The 15,782-nt window shown below is 42.7% G+C and overlaps 1 protein-coding gene across 1 annotated transcript in view; it reads left to right on the top strand.

The window, feature by feature from the left end:
- LOC134051361 (ubiquinol-cytochrome-c reductase complex assembly factor 1) overlaps positions 1–13,737 on the top strand; it is a 45,661-nt gene extending 31,924 nt beyond the window's left edge. Inside the window, exons 8-10 of the mRNA XM_062505079.1 lie at positions 7,801–7,878; positions 9,238–9,351; positions 12,420–13,737. Coding sequence (XP_062361063.1) covers positions 7,801–7,878; positions 9,238–9,351; positions 12,420–12,554 — 327 coding nt within the window. The 3' untranslated portion in view covers positions 12,555–13,737. The remainder of the gene's footprint in view (positions 1–7,800; positions 7,879–9,237; positions 9,352–12,419) is intronic.
- The last annotated feature ends 2,045 nt before the right edge of the window (positions 13,738–15,782 follow it).

Genomic DNA, 15,782 nt, shown 5'->3' with positions numbered 1-15,782 from the left:
TCACGTATGAGCAGGGCCCTTCTAGGAGAGAGTGGGGAGGCTGATGGAGCAAACACCAGCCAGTCTGCCAGGCACTACAGAAATTAATTGGAAAAGGTGATGGTAATTGTGAATATTTGCATATATCCTGGCCTCTGTCACTGGATAAAGGTTGTAAGTAGTAAGGATTAGGCTGGTTAATTGCTGACTAATTGTATGGACCCTAGAAATTGTCACTCCATTTGAAATGAATTGAACTTTTTTTTTTTTTACAGTTTTTTCAGGAGAGGAGATGGGTGCCTTCCTGTTCCCCTCCAACAGAAGCTTGTTCTGGTCCCAAATTCTGGAGAAAGAATGTTTTTTTGTGTTCTTACTATTTTTTCCCTAGGGGAGGATGATCTATTTGGTATGAGCAGGATCATTCTTGCTCATACTACTACATAAAATGTAGTCTTTTCCCATGAGGGTATTAAAGGCTATGGCAAAGGGAGCAGGCTTTTTAATAGCACTAGCACTTTTCAGATGAAATTTCTGCCAATCAGCAAAGTGACCTGATGTCCGGTGTCCAGGACCATCTCATGAGCTGTTCCTGTCCTGCTGGAAGTCAAGGCAGGAAAGAGCAGAGGCCCAGACAGGAGAGATAACAGCCAATATCTGCAAAGGTCAGCAAAAACTGAATGAAGCAAAACATGCTCAGAGTTTCTACTCCTGTCAGATGAAGATTCAGTGTGTGCTGTGGCTGCCAGTGACCAGAGATATTTGGGATAAAGGATAAGAAACAGAACTGTGGGTCAGTTCCTTCTGGTACAATCTCCTGGTATTCACTAACAAGTAACCCGAGAGCCTGGTTCGGGATCACTGACGGAAGTCCTCCAGGAATGTGCAGCCCTTTGTTACCTCTTCCATATCTTTTGCTCTTTAATGCCCAGTGGCAGTGACTTCTGCCACTTAAATGCATGAGAAATGAGTGTTGCATGGGAAAACACCTAAATTTTAAAATATTATTTTGTCATTTCATTAGATTATTTTCTACATTTTTTTAATGAGAAACGGTGGACAATAATTCCTTGTTTATCTGCTTGACACTACTCATGATTTTACCTCTCCACCATCTTCTTCCTCATTTCATCCTGAAAGGTTTCCTGAGTTTTTCCTCATTTGTCTCATCCTGTCATCATAGTTTTTTCTGTGTGTTTTCTACTACTTTTAGATCTGTTCAGAGATTAAAAGGTAACAATTATGCGGAGTATTTTATATGCAGTACGTTATGGATTTATGCAGAATAGGGTTCTCTTTTGGTTTATATTCCTCTCATAATAATTCCTAAAATTTATTTATATTTTTCTTCACTGTTGAATTGTTGAACTTATTTTTTTCTCTTAAAGATCCGTTTCCAAACTGCCAAATGTGTGCATGTTGTTAAACAGGTTTAATGGATTATTTCTTCTAACACCTCCTACTAGTACCTTTATCAGCACTGAATATCACTGATCATAATTATCTGTGATTTTTATTTTCATTTACTGTATTTTCTACTGATTTGTACTTACCTCTTTCTGCTGGAAGACTCTTCATAATGGATGGCACCTTTCCTGTCTCTGCAACCCTGCTAATGTTAGCTAAGATTTTCATTTAGTTTAGAACTTTACGATCCTTGGAATTTTGTTGCTCTTGACTTTTATTAAGTTATTGGAAGCTTTTCTTGGTTCATATCACCTAGAGCATGATGGACTGAGAGTGTCTAAGGCCGGGGTGGACAGGGCTTGGAGCAGCCTGGTCTGGTGGAAGGTGTCCCTGCCTATGGCAGGGGGTTAGAAGTAGATGAGCTTGAAGGTTCCTTTCAACCCAGACAATTCTGGGATCATTCTCTGACTCAAAATCCTGAGTGCTGTGAGAAGGTGATAGAGCAATGAGTATTCACTATCTAATCCTGTGGAAACACTGGACCAGCAGAGGAAGATGGCAAGAGCCAGTTTCAGGGGGAACCCACAGGAGGAGATGGATCTCCTTGGGGGTAGTAGACCAGGGTGCTTCTTGGTGAAACACATGGTGAGCACAGAAAGTACCCTGAGCAAGCTGCTGGACATAGAGACCTTCTGGAGATTACTCTCTAAACAAATAGAAAGAGTAGAGAAGCATTCTTAGCTGAAATTGGTTGGGAGACTCTTCGAGGAAGTATATATCAGCTTTTGTAGAGTTTGGCCTTTTTCTCAGGGCTGCTGTTGAAGGCAGGATACCACAGTAGGAGGCCCCTTGGTCTGATCAGTGTTCCTGGTGTGTGACACTTTCTGACAGCCCCTGAGGTTTGTCTCAGTGAGGAGTTGGAGCTTTACAGGATATCTGTGAGTGCTCAAAGTGCATATTTACCTTAACAATTTATCTACCTTTACTACTGTCTTCTCCAAGCGCTGCTTTCAAACTTGGTTTGAAGGTGCAGCTTTCAAACTCTGAAGTTTCCTTTATCAGTTTATCAGGCTGAATTCTTGACAATGGTGTGTTCAGAAATGCGTGGTAATTAGCTTTAGGATTTTAGCAACTAGTTTTTTCAAGAGGCATTACAGGAAAATCTCTTGACCTTGAATCTGCTCACCTTACAGAGAATCAGCACAACTTGACAGAGCTCAGCAATTTGACCTCTTTTCCTTGATCCTTCTCTTGAGAGGTTGTCAGTGAGCGCTGCCAGCTGTGTTCTGCAGGGAAGCAGGAATTTGGAATAGCCATTGAATACAGTTCAGATTGCCCTGTGATCTCCTCTGCATGTGTAACTGTTACCATGGCAGAGCTTCCAAATTAATAAACTGCAAGATAGGAACAAACCTCATTTTGTGGGTAGCAGAGGGGTAGGGGTGAGCATCTGCTTTTGCTGAATGATGTAGGTAATGTTGTATAACTTGCTTTTCTGTGTCTTTCTTGGAATAAACTTGCTTTCAGGAGCTTTACTGATGATTGCACAATTGTGAAGGTAGAGCATGCACAACTTTTTCCATTAACACGTTGTTTTTATGGGTTGAAGATTTTGGCAGGAGCTCGTTCTGCTAGAACCTAACATTTCGCTTTTGTCTAGATCAAAACAATATTGGAGTAGGTTATCACTGAATATTGAAGAAGGCTTTAAAGATTGTTCTCTGAAGTTAACGATTGTGGAAGTGTATTACAAAATTACTTCTAATTTTAAACAATAGAGAATTTATCAGAAGAGTTAATATTTAAAGCATACAGGACTCAAGCTGCGGCTAATTAAAAGCAGTGATCTGCTTTGCTGACAAAGTAGCAGAGCAGTTAAAAGTCTCAAAGATTGAAGATTGGAAAAATAATTTCTTCAATATCTTTGTCATTTCACAAGTATGTGCCTGAAGGAACTGGCCATTATAGCCCCTTGCTACAGAAATCTTCCTAATCGTTTTTATTAATTTATCTTTTTGATCCTAGCTGCAGTCTCAGTCATCTCAAAATTACTGTCCTGCAAGCAGCTGTGATATTATAGGATGAAATAAAAGAGCTGCATTTGCCCATTTAATGTCATGTGTTTTAACACAGTGTTTTGAGCAAACACTAAAAAAACCTTTATATAAGTGCTTATATATTATTTATAAATAACATAAACCATATTACAAGTAATTCTGTCCAATTGCAGCTTGAGAAACAGGGCATAAAAAAGCCTAAATATTTGTGGAGTGACATTTTTTACCATGAAACATCTGTCCTGTATCTCCTTCAGGAACTTGTGCTGATATTCCTGCTCCAGCAGTCAGAAGTGTCAGTGAGAGTGGTTGATGTTTATGGCAGTGGGGCTGCAGAAGTCCCCAGAGTGGACTTATCCATGACAAGATGAGTGTAGTCAGACCTGTGGAACTTGTTTTGCCCAAGGGATGGATTAATTTTTACTGTATCAGCATAAACCACTATTTTGCTGTTGCAACTTCGACCACTCCAGAAGTGTGCTGCTGGTGTGGTGTGACAGTGCACCAAGGAAGAGCCCAGTCCTGGTTTGAAAAATGACTGTGCTGACACATTCACTATGTACAGGTACAGGAGCAAACGCATTGTATAGAAGAGGCTATTTATTATAGCAGGAATGGTATAATAAGAATGAGGGGGTGGAAACCCAAGCCATAAAATTCAAATATGAAATGGGATACATATGTTCAACTGTGAGGGTGATACGCTTTAGCCAAACACAACTTAGTGAGCTTAGTACAGGGGGAACTCAGTGAAATGTAATGGTCTGTGATATGCAGAGGGTCAGGTTCTATGATCTAATAATTTCTTCTGGCTGAAATCTCTTTGTAAAAAAGTCTAGTTCAAGCATAACTTACAGCCTAAAGAGAGGAATTGCTGCCTGGAATTCAATGACTAGTGCTTGTATGAGGCAGTTGGAAGTGCCCCTTCTGGCTTTTTAGTCTATGGAAGGTTTAATGTGTTAAAGTAGCTTAAGGGTGCAACACATGCTGGCAAAAGCTGAAGCAGAAAGAAACTCCTGTTGCAGTGCTCTCAGACAGTGCAGCCCATGGCCATCCCAGGTGGAGCTGGCAGGACCAGTGCTGCCAGGGGTCCATGTCCTGCTCTGAGGGGAGGGGCTCATCCCTGGGCTGGTGGCTGTTAGAAGTCTGAGCGCATCAGAGCCCATGGAATTGTTAAGATTGGGAAACACCATTCAGATCATCCAGTCATCATCAGTCAATGCAACACCACCTCCATGGTGGTGTTAAACTGTGTCCTCAACTGCCACACCCACACATTTTTTGAACCAGGGATGGTGACTCACTCACTGCCTTGGGCAGCCTGTGCCAATGTTTTAAAAGTCTTTCTGTTGTTTCTTTTCCCTCATGTTCAATCTAAACCTCTCCTGGCACAACTTGAGGCCGTTCCTTTTGCCCTGTCATTTGCTACCTTCCAGTCTGTGATACTTCTCTGCACTGTGAACCAAAGCAAGCGGGAAGGAGGAAGAGATTCATTACCAGAGGAAGCTTTTGGTCCATCACAGGACGCTGATATGGACTGATTCTAGAGCAGCATTCACTTTAAATACCATGTCCACATATTAGGTCTTTTGCTGTGTCCAGCAGTACAAGAGAGCACCATACTCTTACTTTCCTACAAGTCTTCTTAGAATACAAAACCTTCTGTGAGACTTGGCTGTCACTTGTCTGGTGCAGAGTCACCCTCAGCACGCAACTGTTGGATGATGCACATGAACTCCATGAGGCTGAAGATGGTTTCTTCACTGTGACATGGAAAATCCAGCAGCTGCTTACTGCAGTTGTCCCACAGGCAGAATGTGGGCTCAGGCAGCCTTTCAGAGAACAGTTGTGACCTGTAGCAGGAAGATAACGTTGGCCATACATTTCCTTGTTTCAGAGGTGTTGTAAAGGTGAGATGTGTACCAAAAGTGGGTTCTTTGTTTTACACTAACACAGTCCTGGGTCAGCACATAAATCTGTTCAATGACAGCTCTGCACTGGGCTGTTCCAACGAAGGCAAAGGGGAAAAGTCCCAAGAAGAGCTCCAAATGTTACTGATTTTTTTTCCTTCTTATTAGCAGTTACTCACTTAAAATTCTCTAGCAGTTTTTCTTCATTATAACAAACTGTGGAAGAGTCAGCAGAATCTTGACCAACCAGCTCCTGAAACTGGCCAGTGGTAAGAACTTGTAGAGGCTTCAAAAGAGGAAGCACTTCCAGCAAACACTGCTTTGGATTTGCTCATTTTTCTTTATTTATAAAGAAGGATTTTTTCCTTCAGTATTTATACTTGACTGATGCCAGTTGTATTCCTCAGAAACTGCAATATTCCTTTAAATATAATTTTATTGTCTAAGATAGGGTTCCATCCCCAATCTCAGATTTTATATCTTAAACTGTCTTTTAAGACGGCTTTATTGCCATGTTTGTTTAACTTGGTTATCTCCTTCATCAGACTGTTTCTTGCCAACTTAAAGCTGCTGCTCTTTGGTTCTAATAGGGAAAGCTGCTTCCCCAGGGATGTTTAGTCCAGGACTTGTCTCTGTAATGGGACTATTTGTTTTCTTTGCCCCTTTCAGTTGCCTGCTGTAACGTTTGTAGTATGTGTTAAGTAATCCTTGAGGTAACGTTTTTATTATGTCATTAAAAGTGCGTGGCAAATATATAATAACTCATGGAATTTGTTTATTTAAAATGGAAGGATAATTTATTGAGTGTGTTGCATGAGACCTGCTCCCCCTTATTAGACCTGTAGAAGTGCAGCTTATTTAGAAGTATGTTCTATTGAGAAAAACCACAATCTCTGACATGCATAGAAGGTTTGAGCATGGTTGGGAAGAAATGACATCATAGTTTATGTACTCAGTAAAAATTTAATTAAGTCATTACAGAAGTTGCAGTCATGATTTAACCCTCTGATTTCTTATGTTTAGTTCTTTTTTTTAACATTCAGTAATAACCAGTCTCCAAATCTTGATAGCCTATAAAATATCTTCCTGAATTTTAATAGTTTATATTAATGGAAAAATATGAGTAACTGACATAAAAGGAATTTTCCTTATGTTTGCACTATGTGCATTGCTATAAAAATCAACAGATTAAGAAAAACAGTGGTTTAAGAGAAGCGTATATGAACTGGAAATTTGTTCACATGGTAGAAGCTGACTCATATTTTGATAGAAAAGCTGTTGTGTAATTGCCAAGGTGAATACTTGTAAGGAGACTCAGAAAGAACCCAGGACAAGGGGTTCCCAGTGTGGTGGGTGTGATGGGCTGGTGTCTCTTGTGTGTAAGTCCTGTCTCTGCAAAGTGCAGTGTCACTCCTGAGGATCCTGCTGGGGTGCAGGACTGATGGGAGTTGTCACTTGTACTTCTGGAGCTGCAGAAAACAAATGCTTTGTATCTCTTGGATCCCTCATGGGAGTCAATACAAAGAAAGAAGCTTTTCCAAAGTGTAGCTAGGCCCTTGGGAGAGGAGCTGCATCACTTTGTTGGTAGAGGTAGCAAGTAGAGGCAAGAGAGACAGGCAGTGTGGATGATGGAGATGCACAGGAGGCATTTCAATCATCCCTCTGCACCCAGCAGTTGCTCCAGTCCCATTTTAAGCTCGCATGGGGTCAGTTCTCACACCAAGCCCAATAAATACTTACACAGTTATTAAATTTAGTTAAAGGTCAGCATGGAACTTGAACTGAGTCACACTTAGAACATGGGGGAAGTTGCTGTGTCATCACAAGCTCTGAAAGAAGTTTAATCATAGTCAAAAACTTGTGAGTCTGAGCTGCTAGAGATGCTGGAAAGGCAAAATTCATGTTTTTGCTGGCTGAGAGTCAGTCTGGACAGTACAGGAGGAGCAGTGGCAGGGTGGTGTCTCTGTCTTTAGCATTCCAGTACTTCCACTGTAGTAGTACATCCAGCCCTGCAGTGTGTGCTTTGGAGGAAAAAAAAAAAGTTGAAAAACCTTTGAGTTTCTACAGATGAGTGAAGGTCTGGAATAGCTGCTCAGTAGTGAAGCTATAGAGGGGTCTCATGCTCTTGGGTTGTGCTGCCACTGCAAGGGCAGCCTTGCTTCACACTCCCTCTGCAGCATTTTCTCTCCACTCCTGCAGCTGGTGGCAGAACTGTTGGGTGGGATGTTCCTGCCAGTTGTGTTTTGAGTAACACCAACCTGAGCTGTATCATAATTAACGGAGCTATGTCACAGGGGGTTCCAGAGTCACTGTCTCTTGCTTGCAGCCAAATCTCAGTGAGGTGGGCTGGGACACTGCTGGTTTTTTGACCAGTCACAGTGAAACTGGAAATATTTTCTCCTCACCTCTTCCTTAGACCTGCACTGATGGTTTTCTGGTTTGTTTTTCAGATTAATTCTGCTGTTCTAAAAGAAGACTTGAAAAGGATGGTAGAAAATTTCTATGCAGCTCTGTTTGGATACGATGAGGTAAGAAGGCTGTTATCAGGGAATAAACAACAAGTAGACCATCTAATTCCTGAACACAGAATAGTCCAGATGGGTAAAACACTCACTGTCCATTTCTCTGGAGAAATATTAGGTTAGAGAAGCAGCCTTGAGTGAAAGTTCTTAAAAGAAAACAGCACAAAGCATATGGATTTAAACCATAGGGTATGGAAGGCAGGATGTTCTTTATGCTGCTTCACCATCCCTTCTTGGCCACCACTAAATCAGTTCCTCTTTCTGAATCCTGTTGACTCAACTGTACTTTGAAAGCAAATAGAGGATTTATAGAGTATTTATAGGGAGTCTATGCGAGAATTATTTATAGGCAGTACCTAGTAATGCAGGGAGGCAAAAGCACCACTCTGCACAAGTGTCTGCAGGACTTTCAAGAGGAAAATACAATTATATATTTTTTTTGCTCTAGTGAGTGTTGCTCTTCAGATACTCTTATTCACATAGTGATACTATTTTTTTGCACAGTGATTTGCATTATTCATATATTCTCATCGAGTTGTGGACAGTGTTACACATGCAAGGTTTAATCTAGTTTTAAGTATAGCCAGGATTTGGCTGCTTGTGCTTGTTGATAGTCTTTTTTGGAAACAAAATGTTTGCTTTAATTAAAAACAAATGTTGACCTTTTTTTATTTTTAACTGAATATTTTGAAGTCTTTTGCCTCTGGCAAATGTGTCAGCAGAAGACAGGAGTTATGAGCCTGTGGTGACACCACATAATCTAAAAAGACAATAAAAGTTCAAGAGAATTTGGACAAATAACATTAATGGATGTGGTTCTTGTATAAACCAAAGCTAATATTAAATTTAACTGGAAAGATCTAGATAGTTCTTGATTTGCAGAATTTCTCTCTCATTTAGAATGAAAAGTAAAAAAGCAAAGAAAAATAGCAAATTCTAGACTACAGTTCTGCAACATTGGATTAAATATCCTTTCATTTTTCTTTTTAAAGTGTCATAGGCTTCACACATTCCCATGCGGTGGTGCTGCCTTCTCTGTAATAACGCTATTTTTATGGTAAAGATTTCATAACATAGAAATTCAGTTACCAACTCCGATGTTAGGAATACCCTGATCCAGGTTTTTTTCCAAATTAACTTGCCAGAAAATTGGTTACAGGCTGCTCAGTAAATTAATTTAAGGCCAGGGCTGTTTTTCCAGTCTAGGAAAGAGTGATGTTGCTGCCTTTCCATGTGCAGGGTCCATGGCAGCTGTGGGCTCTGGGACAGGTGCTGTGGCCAGAGGCCAAGTACACGAATGGGGGTGACTTGTGTCCAGACCTTCTTCCCGTGCAGATTTTTATCCCCCTCTGTACTTCCTTTTAGGGAATCTTGTGTGATGATCGTGTTCTGGCAGCAGCTCTTTGGAGAAACCTTTTTAACAGGAACTGTGATGACCCTCGGCACCTGGAGCTGCTCGTGGAGTATGTGCGCAAACAGGTATGGCCCCACTCTGTTTCAGGACAGGGAGCAGAGGTTTTGCTGCTTGCTATGCAGCTCACTTCCCATAAATAAATCTGATTTTAATATCCAGTGGTCATTTTTAAGGAGAAGGTGGGAAAAATCTGGAAACTGGATGGTATTTACTATAGAATCATGGAATATCCTAAGCAGGATGGGACTCTCAAGGATCATCCAGGGCAGCTCTTTGTCCTGCACAGACACCCCAACAACCCCACCCTGAGCATCCCTGGCAGTGCTGTCCAAACATTCCTGGAGCTCTGGCAGCCTCAGGGCTGTGCTCGTTCCCTGGGAGCCTGGGCAGTGCCCAGCACCCTCTGGGGTAGAACATTTGCCTGATCTCCTGACCCTCCCCTGGCACAGCCTGACCCCCCTCTGGCACAGCTCCAGCCATTCCCTGTCCTGGTCACCAAAGAGAACAGATCATTACTGCAGTTTGATGACAAATGGTGGCAGAGAAATTAATGGAATATTGAAAGCAATCGTGCTTACCTATTCCTGGACCTATGCTATGGAGGGGCTTGGCAAAATGTACCAGAAATAGTCTGCAACCTTTTGTAGAATTGTTAGCAATGTTAGAGAGTTGGGGCTCTCTGCATAGTGAAATACCACGTAGAGCTTGAAAGTCTCTTGGTGACCTTTGAGGAAAAGAAGCAAACAGGTTTGTTTTCCAGAATTATTTCTGTTTCTTTCAGTTATTACCTGGAGGAGACAACACTGAGTAGTGTTTGTCCTCTCAGCCCTGAGGAGGTTTGTGAACCAGATCTCTAGGAAATTTTGGTAGGATAAAGTCCATGTGGGTGCCAAAGAAAAGGGGTAAGAGAGGTTATGGAGGAAAAGTGGAGGGTATTGGACAGGAAATTAAAGACCACAACTTTCACAACATTATTCTCTGTAACATTTCCAATACCATATTCAAGATCAGATAGAGGTATGGAGAGACAGTACTTAAGTGTGTGTCTGCGAAAATAGAAATAAAGGGCTGAGCTTCCTAAGGGATTGAGGACACTTTGGGAATGCCAGAGAGTTCTTGCGAGGGACTGGCTTAATTAAATGCTGAAAGTTGCTGATGCTCAGTGGTGAAGCTGTAGGCAAGTTTGCTGGGGACAAACACATATAAAAAGTATGCAATTTGGGATAATGTTTTGCCAGATGGGGAATTGGTTGCACTTCTGGATATTCAAGCAAAGAATAGGTCTGAAGCAGTCAGCAGTTGAATGAGAAAGAGAAATCAGCCAGGAAAATGTGGCACAGTGGGGAGGAATGAGCACAGGTTCTGTCTAGACAGGTCATTCCTCCAGACAAGTGGTGCGCTTGAGGAAAACATTCCCAGCTTTACATATGTACCAGTGGGCTCTGAACTGTTACCACACAGGAATGTGGCTTTGAGATTACAGTTGTATTATCAAAATGTCAGCTCAGCAGTCATAGTGCTTAAAAAAATGTAAAAAAAAAATGCTCAGAACTACAAGGGATGAAATAGAGGGTATAATATTGCTGTGGTGCCAGTTTTACATCTCTGGTACCATTCTGAGCTGGAATAATGTGTCTGGTTTGAGTGCTGACCACTAGGGGGATAAAACATTAACTGAAGAAGGCTCAGAGAGGAGCACTAAGGGAGACAGTCAAACAAGTCTTTTATTAGCAATGAGTAGAATCTCCTGCCCAAAAAAAGAATGGGAGAAAAAATGGGAAGACATCTCTGGGAAATCCTGAAGGCATGTGAAAGGTGAGCAGGGACACAGAATGTGGGGACAGAACATTGCCACAGTTGTTTGGAGTGCTTCAATTGGCATGTGGGTTCCAAAGCCACTGGCAAGGTTTATGGAAGAAAAGTTTGCCCAGGGCTCTTAAATCCACAACCACTTCAGACACAGAATCTGTGAATGAACAGATTTTGAGAGGGAGGGAAAATGAACAAGAAAAAGAGCATTGTGTGCTGTATTTAACTCCTCATGGGGAGACTGCTGTCAGGAACAGGACATTGTGCTTACCTGGCTTTCCAGTGTGACCCTCTGTGGCCATGGGTGCATTCATTTCCCTGTTGAGAAACTCCTTGTCCAATTATCCTTTGTTTCCAGGAACACCGTGTACCAGGTTGTCTTCACAGTTTCTTGTGGATCCTGTCTTTAACAATGACTATTAGTGGATGCCAGAGGGAACATACTGACAGGACAATGTGCACTGTGCCCCTGGTCAGCTCTCCTACCCTTCTTGAGCTAATGGTGGTGGATTTGTCTTTGACTGATCCTTGAGTGACTTTTTTCTTTTTTTCCCCCTCTATTTCCCATATCTAGGGTGACCAGTGGCAGCAAGTTGACCCTCTGCTGTATAATGAGTGGGGATTTTAAAAAATTTTGCTTACATTGCACCTTAAAATTACATTAGATACCAGCTGTGTTGCCCAGAGAGGTTGTGGATGCCCCATCCCTGGAAGTCTTCGAGACCAGGCTAGACAGGGTTTGGAACAGCCCGGTCTGGTGGAAGGTGTCCCTGCCCATGGGACTGGATGGGCTTTAAGGTCCCTTCCAACCCAAATCATTCAGGAATTTCTTCTGCTGTGAGGATGAGCATTCATTGCATGTTCAACTCTTCCAGCTCATTTGCTTTTTTTTGTGATAAATCCCAGGTGTTCCCTGCTGGTCTTGCCAACTTGCAGTAGCTAAAGCCTCGGTTGTGTGCAGGATAGAAGCTCTCCATGGGGTGCTGCTCCAGGCAGTGTCCCCTGCAGTAACCACCAGCAGGATGAAGTGACTCATGGCAGCTTTGCGTGGCTCCTCTTTGCCCTGTCGTCAAAGCTCCAGATGAGGCATTAACTAAGGCAGCAGTGACGCAGGGAGCTCCAGAGGATCTGTAGGTCCTTATCTTGGCCTTTCCGCCATGCTTAGCAGTTGGAAGTGACCTTTTTAGGTCTACCTCACACAAATGGCAGAGTAGGCTGAAATCTCCCTGTTTTGCTTGCTTTTTGAAAAGCCAGGTGTTTGTGTAGCTGCTGAGGGAGCTGGCTGGGTGATGTGACACATGGCAGTGACTTGCTGTGCTTGCAGGTGCAGCACCTGGACGCACTGAGCGGGGAGGACCTGCTGCTCACGGGCGAGGTGAGCTGGCGACCACTGGTGGAGAGCAATGCCCGCAGCATCCTCAAACCCCTGTCCCCCATTTACAACGATGAAGGACTCTGAGACCCACGTGCCAGAATAGCTTGGGAAGCATGCCTGGAATGGGACTGGCCTGAGGCTGTGTGATCAGGAAGAACAGTCTGCTGCTGGAAGGAAAACATTTCATTAGCTCTCCCATCTGTGGTGCCTCAGTAGCCTCCTGGACAGCCGTACTCCTGAATCTTCACCTGCAAATAAATGCTCATTGTTTTAAGAATCTCTGTCCTTTTTATGGCCACAAGTGGCCCTTGCTGACAAATGGACAGAGCTGCCTTCTGCCTTTAGGAAACCAGGTATTCACCAAGATATAGAGTTCTCTCAAAAAGACATTTCTGTCCCTTGCCTCATTTAAAGAACTGCTACTCAGAGATACAGTGGTGTCCTCTGCTCCCTGAATGGTTGTAATTGTAAATCTGAGCTTTGCATATTTAGATATTAAGTGTATATTTTAAATGGTAATATCAAGATGGAATGGTCCATCTTTGCTTTAGTGGAGTTAAGAATTGCTTTAACAGATTCTGAAGGGTTTTCTATGAAAATCCCTTTTAGGAACTCTCTGCTTTGTTGCACAAGGGTAAGACAATGCAAAGAATAATGCACAGCCCCCAGCAATCTTCTGTGACTTTGGCTCTCTTAGGGAGATAAAAGCCCCAGTTGTGGCTGGACTGGCACTAAAAGCTGCCTCAGTACTTGATGTTTCAGTCTGCCTTGCTGATACTTCCACATTCTTTGTAGAATTGTGCTCTACAAATTCCTTTATGAAAAGAACATCCCTGTTTGTGTCCCTGGGACAGGATTCTGCCATCCTCCATCCCCCAAAGCAGTGGTCCAGGGCTTTTTAGCAACATCCTTCAACACCAGTGAAAACTTTATATGGCTGTGCAGGCAAATGGTGCCAACACAGTAATTAGGGGAGCAGGAGCTGCACTGATGAGATCAGGAGAGGCTGAGGTGCTCTGTGTGGGTGGATGGTTCACCAGGCTGTTTTCCAGGTCAGTGGCAAAAACAGTTTTCATTTCTCTCCTGTACAAAATCTGAGTCAATAATAAATGTCATTCTGGGTTAAATTGCTGTGTGTTTATATTCTGTGCCATGTGTGCTTTTGATAAGAATAAGCCCTAGAAAATCAGGATTTATTCCTAATAGAAATATTAAGCAAAAGTAGAAGGTGATAATTCTTAATTTGTGAATTTAATCTTTAATTTTTTGGTTCCTTAGTCTGGTGAAAGTGTAACTATGCCTGACTGTGGCTATTCTTCCTTCTCAAGTTGCTTTCTTCATAGTGCATGTGTTGGGAAATATTTGCCATCCCTTCCCATTGTAAAAAGCAGCGGGATGCAGCAGAGGCTCCCAAACACTGCCTTGTGGGATTTTTTTAAATCTTCTTTTAGGAAGCCTTCTGTGTATAAAAAAGGCGTTTTGGTATTTTTTCCAGGCTGAGCTTCCTCAGTTTAACTTGTTATAAAATGAGTCATGTAAAGAGCCCCTCTCTGTGTGAGGTGTATCCCTTCTCTGTGAAAACATTACAGCCCAAACAACTTGCTTGAAGTTTATTTAAGGTGCTTTTGTTGAAAGATGAGCTAAGCAGAAAAACCTCTTATGTGTGAAGTACTGTACAGTGTGTGTGAGATAATAACACCTTGTAATTCATTACAGCTGGCTTGTATTTACATAAAAGAAGGCTGAGCTGTGTAGGAATTTGCTGATTAATTTATTTTTAATGAGAGTGAAGTATACCAAGTACCAAAATAAACTTTATTTTGTGTATCTTACTGCTCCTGAAATAGGTGGAAAAACTAATGGTAGACATTATGGCTCAAAGCTACATACATTAATGCATATATGAAACAGTTAATTAAACTTTAACCCCTTTCCTGCTGTGTAATTTAACCCTGGGCTCATGTTCTCCATGCCATGGGAACACAGGGCTGGGAGCATACCACCATCCAGCCCCGGGACTGTGTGTGGCTGCAGGAAGGTTGGAGAACTGCTGGAATTCTTGGGCCAGCCAGCCTGGATGGGAAAACACCTCTGTGCTCTGAATGTGGTGCAGCATGCGGTCAAACTGAACCCTCCCCTGTGTTTATGGGCAGGAGGCTCCACAAGTGATGGTGCCAGATTGGAGTCATTGGCATCTCCCCTTGAATCTTTTATTAGGGTGAAAATAAAGGCCTGTAATCACAGCTCTGGCTGGGCCATGAAATGCCTTCACCCACCTGCTGTAAGGGCTGAGCCAGCACTGGGGTGTGCTTGGGCATGTGGGGCCTCAGGGAAAAAACTAAGCAGACAGTGTCTCTGAATTAAAAGGTTAATTTGGTGGAGAGTCAAAATCCACTGGAGGCTACACAGGACCAGAGAAGACTTTGCTTCCCAGTCATTAGTTACCCAGAGACAGGATTCTACAATATTAGACTGGATACCTGGAAGAAATCCTTCCCTGGGAGAGTGCTGAGGCCCTGGCACAGGTTGCCCAGAGAAGCTGTGCCTGCCCCTGGAAGTGTCCAAGGCCAGGTTGGGTGGGTCTCGGAGCAACCTGGGATAGTGGAAGGTGTCCCTGCCCATGGCAGAGGGTGGAATGAAATGAGCTCTTAAGTTCCTTCTAACCCAAACCATTCTGGGATTCTAATGTGACCCCTATTGCTCTCAAGAGGTGAAGAAAAGTGAGCTAGAAAGCTGCCATTGCCAGTATCTTATAGCAGACATCGCTCCAGCCAGAAGGAAGGAACATACATTCCCAGTAGCAAAATCTGCCCTCTGCAAGTGTTCCAGCAGCAGAGATTGGCAGGTGAGTGATTACTATACACAGTTCTGCTTGGAGGGCAGCAGAATGGGAGGGGTTAACTAAACATTGTAAAGCCCATCTTTTCCTATTTTCAAAGTTTTCCAGAGGGAATGATTGATGGTATTTTCCTTATGGACAGTTCTTTGTTTATGCTGTTAGGTTTTTGGAAAATGGTCTCAGACCATCAGCTTGGAGGCAGTTACTGTATTTAAATGAACATATATGTGTGAATTTCTTCTGGAAGGAACCGCTTTATCATTCAGCCTGATCTCCTATCTCATATACAGCATTTGGACATTGCTTAGGATTCCAAAGTACTTACTTATCTTAAAAAGAAGAGACATGAGCCCCTAGGAAGCACTCATGATTTCAGCTGGATGCTGGGTTGCTCTCTGTGGGTAGAATGACCAGCACTCAGTGTCTTCCTTCTCTTCTGTTTGCACGATGGGAGGGTAAGAATGTGTTTTGCC

Source organism: Cinclus cinclus, chromosome 18, assembly GCF_963662255.1.
Source record: "Cinclus cinclus chromosome 18, bCinCin1.1, whole genome shotgun sequence".
Classification (NCBI taxonomy): domain Eukaryota; kingdom Metazoa; phylum Chordata; class Aves; order Passeriformes; family Cinclidae; genus Cinclus; species Cinclus cinclus.
This window is presented reverse-complemented; position numbering and strand designations above follow the sequence as displayed.